This window comes from Pangasianodon hypophthalmus, chromosome 10 (genome assembly GCF_027358585.1).
Source record: "Pangasianodon hypophthalmus isolate fPanHyp1 chromosome 10, fPanHyp1.pri, whole genome shotgun sequence".
In the NCBI taxonomy this organism is placed as follows: Eukaryota; Metazoa; Chordata; class Actinopteri; order Siluriformes; family Pangasiidae; genus Pangasianodon; species Pangasianodon hypophthalmus.
Window position 1 is genome coordinate 25,694,568 of NC_069719.1, and position 10,060 is coordinate 25,704,627.

General features: G+C 39.6%; 1 protein-coding gene across 1 annotated transcript; it reads left to right on the forward strand.

The window, feature by feature from the left end:
* Positions 1-2,088: 2,088 nt before the first annotated feature.
* gnpnat1 (glucosamine-phosphate N-acetyltransferase 1) lies at positions 2,089-9,645 on the forward strand. Its single transcript, XM_026926079.3, has 6 exons — positions 2,089-2,245; positions 5,801-5,964; positions 6,056-6,118; positions 6,330-6,457; positions 6,856-6,917; positions 8,318-9,645. Exons 1-6 carry the CDS (start codon positions 2,238-2,240, stop codon positions 8,463-8,465), a joined length of 573 nt encoding a protein of 190 aa, XP_026781880.1. The 5' UTR covers positions 2,089-2,237; the 3' UTR covers positions 8,466-9,645.
* The last annotated feature ends 415 nt before the right edge of the window (positions 9,646-10,060 follow it).

The following is a 10,060-nucleotide window of genomic DNA, read 5'->3' on the forward strand; positions in this document are numbered from 1 at the left end:
TAATCCCTTTTATTCCTGATACTTAAGAATGAAATGATGAAGTGTAAATGGGGTCTAAGAATATACAGAGGATTGATGTTCCGCATGGAGAAATGTCCAATCTTGACATCAAATATTAATTGTGGGCCGATAATTTTAAAACTAGCCTTTTTGAATTTTATTAAATGTCATACGTTGTGACAGATAAACTAATCAGAGTATTGAAACTCCCATTAATTGTGCCGTACACGCTGCGTATCTTCTGAAGCCGCCAATCATCGTTAACACTAACCCAGGCTTGCTGTTACATCTTCTTCCATCTCTTCCTTTCTCGGGTTCTTTTTGCACGTCCTTTCCACTCGGCCCGAGCGTGTAATGCATTCGAAACGTTTTAATAATCTTTACGTTTAGGTGCTTGACAAAAATCAATAGCTTAAAAGAGAATTCCAGTAACTGTGGGTGTGTGTATGTGAGGAAGAGGCCTAATTTAGAAACAGTTTCTCACTTTCTATACTGTATAATTGTATTTATCAAAACATTAAAGGCAAGAACTAACCCTGTGTTGGTCAGTACTTTGACAGTGAGATATCTGAATAGAAATGTCTCACATAGTTGAATCAATTAGTAAAATAAATTGTCTGGGTCACATAAACAAGGTCATGTCGGCCATCTTGGGGTCACGAATAGGACTCTGTGGCCTAGTTTCCTAGTAGAAGCTGACAAGAGTTTTTAATAAGTGGTGAAGCCAGGGTGTGTGTGCATTTTGTCTGGACTTGCAAAAAAAGTCATTGGAGCAGGGAGATTTTACTGTCATGCACATGGGAGGGGGTCAAATATAAGCTCATGGAGCTCATTCAACAAAGAAAGGCCATGTTGAGTAACATGCTAATGTATTAGACACACAACACCTTTACTCCCTCTGGTGTCTAAATATAGCAGTATCCCGTTACCAATGGATATCATAGTACACAAGGTCATCTGTGTACATTTTCAAAACACCCACGGTGCTAAGGAGAGGGGCAAAGGGCAGGACTTTAAACTGGAACGTCTGCCCTTGGTAGATAAATCTTAGGAAGGTTCTGTGCTCCTGGGAAATGGGAAGATCAATATAAAAGCATTTCACAGGTCCATGGATATGATCCAACCCTGTGGCTGAATGGCTTGGACCACATCCGTAACCTGTAGCGTATAAAAAGAGAAGGCCTTCTAGAAGATCTGCAGGTACCGTCAAGTTTTAAATGCCACCTCAAATGTCATTCATGATCAATTTTGCAATTGTGATTCGTTACATATAAAAACCTCCAGGTATTTGGGAAATAATGCATACAGTTTTTCACACCCATTTTAATGTAAGTCTTGATATCTACATTGTGCTCTGATGTTTCACCTCAGAAATTGAGGAAGAAGTCAAAAAGAAAGGAGCTACACAGTGCCTTGCGTAAGTATTCACCCCCTTGATTGTTTCCCTTCTTTTAGTGTTACAACCTAAGAGTGAAATGGACTTCATTGGGATTATATGTCATAAAGCTACAGACAATAACCCATTATACTGAATCAGGGGGAAAGTTTAAATATATATAAAAAAAAATTAAAAAGTTGTGATTGCATAAGTATTCACCCCCTTAATCATTTTTCTTTTTTTAGTGTTACAACCTAAAAGTGAGATGGACTTAACTGGGATTATTTGTCATAAATATACAGACAGTAGCCCATTATACTGAGTCAGGGGGGAAAGTTTAAATATAAAAAAATGTAAAAGTTGTGATTGCATAAGTATTCACCCCCCTCAGTGCTGTAAAACTCCTAAATTATCTGGTTGTACCAGAGGAGTTTCACAACAGCAGTAATGAATTCTTATGCAAGCCAGTACATGGGGCAAATCAAAGCCATGTGTAGAGCAAAATGGAGATTTATGGAGGAAAAAGCCACTTTTTATCACCGGATGTCGTGTGACCGCGTTCCAAATGCAGCTATGGGAACTGCTGGTTTATACCCGAGCCTGCGTTCTAGAATGTAAGAATTAGTGTGCACGTGTGCAGCGCGCACGCTCGCCGATTGGAACACAGCCTAGTGTTTATCCTGTTGACGTCCGGGCCCCGCCCCTTCGCGCCTGTGTGCCACGTCATTGCCCATCGCCCTGAGTGACGCAGGCGGAAGTGCGGCGCGCCGGAGCTCCACTCACTCACTCACTGCATCTGAACACACTTTACTTTGACAACATTTGGGTTATTAAACCAAACCTCGCTTGTGATCGACGTATGTTTGAGTAAGTAAGCTTTCTGAATGACATTATTACATGTGTGAAATGAATGGAGAACAGACACAGGAGGTGGGGAACATGTCAGCTGCTTCATTCAGCTTCTACATGACAGAAAGCTGAAGCTGTTTGTCTATTATTATTATTATTATTATTATTATTATTTCTTTTGCTTATGTGGTATTTTACCTGACGTTTGTCAAGTACATTTCCAGTAGTTATATGATATAGATATGGTTATCTTGATAGATAGATAGATAGATAGATAGGTAGACAGATAGATAGATAGATAGATAGATAGATACACATACAGATAGACAGGTAGACAGACAGACAGACAATTAGTCTGGTTAACAGTTCTAGGTTTTTGAAGCTGTTCCACTGAGAAATCCTCTGTTGTAGGTTTTTACATTCACCCTTTATTATGAGGATAGATAGATAGATAGATAGATAGACAGATAGACAGACTGACTACTAGGATGGCTTTTTGAAGAAATTCTACTTGGATCCCTTTCTAAGAAGGAAATCCTCTGCTGTAGGGTTTTACAAAGAACCTTTACATTTTTCCCCATAGATACAAACCAAAGAATTAGGATATGAGATAGAACCTCTTTTTATTATGAGGATAGATAGATAGATAGATAGATAGATAGATAGATAGATGTACTGACTACTAGGATGATTAACAGTTCTAGCTTTTTGATGAAATTCTACTTAAAACTTTTTCAGAAAAAGAAAACCCTTGATAGAACCTTTTTTTCTCTATGAGGGTGGGTAGACAGACAGATAGATAGATAGATAGATAGATAGATACACTGACTACTAGGATGGTTAACAGTTCTAGCTTTGTAAAGAAATTCTACACAGAACTTTTTCAAAAAAGGAAACCCTTTTTCTCTATGAGGGTAGATCAGTAGATAGATAGATAGATAGATAGATAGATAGACTGACTACTAGGATGGTTAACATTCTAGCTTTTTGAAGAAATTCTGCATTTTCTAAGAAGGAAATCATCTGTTGTAGGTTTTTACATAGAACCTTTATTACGAGGATAGATAGATAGATAGATAGATAGATAGATAGATAGATAGATTGATAGACTAGTAGGATGGTTAACAGTTCTAGCTTTTTAAAGAAATTCTGCATAAAACTTTTTCAAAAAAGGAAACCATTGATAGAACCTCTTTTTCTCTATGAGGGTAGATAGACAGATAGATAGATAGATAGATAGATGCACTGAGTACTAGGATGGTTAACATTCTAGCTTTTTGAAGAAATTCTGCTTGAATCATTTTCTAAGAAGGAAATCCTCTTCTGTAGGTTTTTATAAAGAACCTTGATTGATTGATTGATTGATTGATGGATTGGATGGATGGATTGGATGGATGGATGGATTGGATGGATGGATTGGATGGATGCTCAGGATTCCTTCAGAGTGTTAGATAAAACAGTATACAGTAGATAGACAGATAGATGCTTATTTACTTAAAAGTTCCCAACTCATCAGATCGTCATATTCACATCTAATCTCCACATTTTTCTTTTAAAACAAAGGATCCGGAGTCTATCCTGGAAACCCTCGACATGATGCAGGAACACACCCACACACACACCCCCACACACACACACCCACACCCACGCATCGCAGGGCAACAAGAACACACACCTAGTTCTACTGAAATAACCTGGTACTAGAGAAATCTGACCCTTCACGTCTGTCTACATAACTTTACACACCCAGGAAGCTAGTTCATGAAACTGAGATGTGTAAATGATCAGTCAAACAATTATGAAAAAAAAAAAAAAACGTATTAAGGATTAGGATGTGTTAAAGAGAACGCTCATGAGCACAAAGGTTTAAATACCTGACGTCTGTACAGAGTTGGATCCTCTGTACAGGAGATGAGGAAATGTTTGATCAGGAAATGTTTGAGGATCATAGTACACTGAACAGACCTGCCTCTGTGCGCCACAACACACTGCATGACTCATGTAGGAATAAGGAATAATCTTCGTCAGAGTTTCCTTGCGTAGTCCTCAGGGACTTCTAGAGAAGGTCCACACGCCTCTGACAGGACCACTGAATGCTGGGATGTCTCATTCCTTTAGCAGATTCCTAACATATTTGCATTATTGCACATCTTCAAATTGATCTATTAAGTTGATTTGGTTTTAATTTGGCAAAAAGGATTCCATACTTCTGTCCAAATTCTCTGGATTGTAGTTACACCAGACTCTCCTTTCCATTGAACGCACCTCTGGACAGACACAATGATTGAGTTTCGCGATGTCAAAAGATCCCCGGAGGTTGATGTGTGTGCCATTTAAAACAGCTTCTGAATGTGATAGTTGGGTCAACAACCGGAAAAAGAAAATAAACTCTACTCCTTATTTTGTTGTTCAAAACATCCAATGACTTGCTGACGCGAAAACATTAGATGTGCGTATGCACTTAACGTAGTTAGCATTATTACAATATGTTAGCTATTATTATTATTATTATTTTTTTAATGCCTTGACAACCAAAACATCACAGCAGCACATTAGCTACGTTTACATGCAACCAAATAATCCGATAGTAATCGGTTTGATAGCTCATGAGAGCGGATTGAAAAGCCTACATGTAAACACCTCAGTCGATCCGATTGAGCACGATCAGAAAGAAATTTCAATCGGACTGAAAGGGGTGGTGTAGAGCTGAAATAATCTGGTAAATAGCAAAAAAATTAGCCATGTAAACACTTGAATTCGACTATTTTCTCAATCGGATTCATGCGTATGTTTATTTCCGTCTTTCGTTTAACATCTAAAGCCGTTAGGGGAGACAGAATATTTGTTAAACATATTAAAAGACAAGAAGATTGTTGAGAGAGTGGACGGAAGAAAAGTCCGTAATAACGAGTAACATTTAAAAAAAAAAAAAAAGGTCGCAGATATATTTTTATAAATGCCAATAAGGCAAAAACGCGCATTTGGTGTCGTGTCCACGGTGGCGCTTTCCGCTTTTCTCCGTTTGGTGTGAACGCGACGACAGACACGTTTTGTTCGGAATATATGTAACGCGCACGTAAACGAATATTTGAATCGGATTGTGGTGTTTAGAGTACGTTAGGGCTGCACGATATTGAAGAAAAATGCGATATGCGGTACAACAATGCTGTACGTGTGTAAAATCAATTTAAATTATATTTATATATTTAAAAACTGAAAATGACATAACCAACATACGTTTCATGTTCTTTTGAGGAAGAGAAAGCATTCTCTGCGTCGCCCTAAAACGTTGACTTTTCGTAACTTTTTGAAGTATTAAAATCATTCAGTTATCGCAAACCCTTGTGATATGCATATCGTGATATTTACATTTGCGATATTTCGATAATTTCGATATATTGTGCAGCCCTAGGGTACATATAAACATACCTAATAAAGCTTTTACTTGCTTGCTGATGGATTTATACTTTGTCAGCTCCAGTTTCTGTAGCATGTAGTTGTATTTTTGCTGTTGCTGTACCTCAGGGTTTAAGCCCCACCCCCTCCTCATGTCTTTCTCATATTTCCATTCAGGGCCTGTGGGATGTTGCTGGACGAGACGCCGCTGTTTGACCCCTCTCTGCTCCAGGAGCTGGACTGGAGCAGCAGCAAGGTGTCCTTCTCACCCCCCATCTCACCCTTAGAGCCCGGAGACGGCCTCGTCCTCCGTCCTCTCCGCCCTGCCGACTTAGACAGAGGTACACGCTTTATTCATCTTTCACTCCGTCCTCTGTCCATAGCCAAGCATCTGTCTAATGCAAGGGGTGTTGTGTCTGTCTCACGTTGCAGGACTGTATAAGGTGCTGTCGCAGCTCACGGTGGCAGGAGACGTCACAAAAGAGCAGTTCAAAGGTATTGACGCTTATTTCCTAGCTAGCTTGCTAGTCTTTTAGCTAACCTGCTAATTAGTGGTAGACACCATTTCTCATTTCAGCGCACAATCATTTGAATGTTCTATTTGTAAACCGACTTGATGCCAGGTGTTAAAACGTAATATAACATTGCAGTGCATTGTGGGTAATACACACTGTGTAAGTCTAGTCGGATTGCTCTACCCTCACAGCGAATTTTGAACACATGAAGAAAACGGGCGACTACTACGTCATCGTTGTCGAGGACACAAACGTTGGACAGATCGTTGCCACGGCGATGCTCATCGTAGAGCACAAGTTCATCCATGCGTGTGCAAAGGTAAAGCATACTTTCTACCAATTCTACCATACATGTGTGAGGGGGGAAAAGTGAAAACTGCTCATAATGTTAATGTTCCTACTCCAGTGATGGACACCAACACAATAATTGGCTACATGCCACCTATATATTGATTTCATTTGCATTGAATGTGAAATAAATACAATATTTTGACCATAAATATGACCATGCAATCTATATCTGTCTTAATACCTGCCTTTAATCATAGCTTGCAAACGGGATGAATGGATTCAGTAGTCCTAGTACAATTCGAATGTTCTGATTTAAAGTATTAATTGCCTTCTTTGTTGAATCTACTTTCATTTTTCCTTACCTTTGAACTTGACTAACTTAAGAATGAGGAAGTGCATTTTTATGACCTGCTGTTTTGTCGTTAGCGAGGGCGTGTTGAGGAGGTGGTGGTCAGCGACGTCTGCCGAGGGAAGCAGCTGGGAAAACTGTGAGTTCACGTCTAAACTCTTGTCCCTTTGTGCTTTTATTAACACTTATCAATACTCTGCAGTTAGAATCACGTTACTGGAGTTTGTATTGCATTCAGAAAGCTCAGTGTGAATGTTAATAAAATAAAACCTCATTAAAACACAATAAAACCTCAAATCTGAATTTCATTGTGTTGTTGATCAAAATAAAGTATAATCAATAACCCAAAGGCATTCAATCCCTTAATTCAAATAAATTTTAAAATACCTTTAGACGAACAGAGTCTAATATGTACAAAGGCCACACCTCCTTCACAAGACTGACAAGCACAGAGGCCACGCCTCCTTCAGTTGGTCAGTTGGTCCGACAGACATAGAGGCCACACCTTTTTTTCGTTGAGACTGACAGTCATGGATGCCACACCTCCTTCACTGAGTCTGACTTTCATAGAGGCCATGCCTCCTCCACTAGTACACACCTCCTTCATTGAGTCTGACTTTCACAGAGGCCACGCCTCCTCCACTAGTACACACCTCCTTCACTGAGTCTGACTTTCACAGAGGCCACGCCTCCTCCACTAGTACACACCTCCTTCACTGAGTCTGACTTTCAGAGGCCACGCCTCCTCCACTAGTACACACCTCCTTCACTGAGTCTGACTTTCACAGAGGCCACGCCTCCTCCACTAGTACACACCTCCTTCACTGAGTCTGACTTTTAGAGGCCACGCCTCCTCCACTAGTACACACCTCCTTCACTGAGTCTGACTTTCAGAGGCCACGCCTCCTCCACTAGTACACACCTCCTTCACTGAGTCTGACTTTCAGAGGCCACGCCTCCTCCACTAGTACACACCTCCTTTATTGAGTCTGACTCACAGAGGCCACACCTCCTTTATTGAGTCTGACTCACAGAGGCCATGCCTCCTCCACTAGTACACACCTCCTTCACTGAGTCTGACTTTTAGAGGCCACGCCTCCTCCACTAGTACACACCTCCTTCACTGAGTCCTTTCAGAGGCCACGCCTCCTCCACTAGTACACACCTCCTTCACTGAGTCTGACTTTCACAGAGGCCACGCCTCCTCCACTAGTACACACCACCTTCACTGAGTCCTTTCAGAGGCCACGCCTCCTCCACTAGTACACACCTCCTTCACTGAGTCTGACTTTCACAGAGGCCACGCCTCCTCCACTAGTACACACCACCTTCACTGAGTCTGACTCACAGAGGCCACGCCTCCTCCACTAGTACACACCACCTTCACTGAGTCTGACTCACAGAGGCCACGCCTCCTTCACTGACCTGGTACACTTGCATGTAAATGCAGAATTTTAACAGACTAAGGAATGTTTTTAATATGACAGACAAAACGATTGTTTAAAAGCTAATCTAATCCATCTGATATTTTGTGCACAGGCTCGTCGCAACATTGACTCTGCTCAGCAAAAAACTGCAGTGCTACAAGATCACGCTGGAGTGCGCACAGAAAAACGTGGAATTCTACAAGAAGCTGGGTTACACGCCCTCGGAGGAGACCTACATGCAGTGTCGCTTCTTCGACTGAGTCCTTCAGGGACGTTACAGAGCGTGCAGCTCCTGATATCCGAGCTCACGCTGACTGTAGGTTTACCTTGCTTCTGTGCCATTTTCCACAAGGACGAGCCGAGACTTACTGGTAGTCTGGGACAAAACAAAACCACAGCATGATGAAGGATTGCGGCTCGTGAAAGTAGAATATGAAGTAGCGGTCGCTAATACTCTCAGAAGGTCTCTTCATTTGTTAGTCATTTATGCTGGAAGCTATCTTTAAGAAGAAGGTACTTGAATATTTTCTAAAAAAAAAAACAAAAAACAGAGGTATAACTTTTCTATTCTATTCTACATGGTAATTTATATTTTACTTATAATAAACAGTACCAAAATATTCTCTGATGCAGAACGAAGACCAGTTTTGCAAATTGTTGCGTCGACTTCGAGCGTGTTTTGCTTACACACAATCATGTATCATTCTGCATTTTTTTATGATAGTTTGTCCAAAAAAAAAAAAAAAAATTATATATATATATATATATATATATATATATATATATATATATATATATATATATATATATATATATATATATACAAAATCCCAAATGTATTTCAATCAGCCAAAAAAAAAAACGTTAAAGCTGGGTTACAAATTCCAGAGACTCTGGCGAGCTCACGTGCAGAACTGGAAGCTGAATGAAATGAATTTTTGGGTTTCTCTGTCTGACTGTACCGCTAGACATGTGCCGATATAGTTTCCTATCACGGTAATCTCTTAATCATTGCTCACGGTTTACAAGATCATGATATTTAAAAAAACAAATAAATAACATAAAAAAAAATTAGTGCTAATTTTTGCATCCATGATAACACTACTACTGTGCATGCTGAGTATCAGTTATATATTGAATATTGGCACATGTCTAGTCCTGATAGGAATTTTCTTTATTATTTATTAGCATAATGTATACCAGAGAAAGTGGCAAATAAACTGATTACAAACATATGTTCCAATCAAAAAAAAAAAAAAAGAAAGATACACTACCTAACATTTATTTTTATATCATAAATATAAAATTTTGATCTGGAGTTGTTTATATACTGTATGCAGCATTTTCTTATTTTTTTGTTATCGTAAATTCTCTATAATGGAAAAAAAAATGGGTAAAATAAGTTATTTTTAAATTCCAATTAAAAAGCTTTTCTGTTTACGTGCATCCTTTCCTCACACCACTGTGTCAGTGACAGGTAGTCAAGTTCAAAATGACTACTATCAGAGCTGCTGCTATAGAAACCTCATTCTGACCAATCAGATTTGAGAATTCAGCAGCGCTGTGGTATAAGGTGGTACATCACACACTAGGTTACTGGCAAACTCCCAACAGGATGTAAACGTCTGACGTGAAGACGGAAGCTCGGAAACGATTCAGCCATCTTTTTATTGAGTAGGTTGTTAATTCTCTCGCAAGCATTGATCTTATTCCATTCAAAGTCCTTCCCCGATGAAGCACCCTTCTCTTTATTCCTTTCACTTTCCCTTAAGCAAATGCGATCATCTAGCGAAAAGAAGAGTAGTTCAAGTATCAAAAGAGCATTATTGCAATACTGTCCCACTGCAAATGCAAA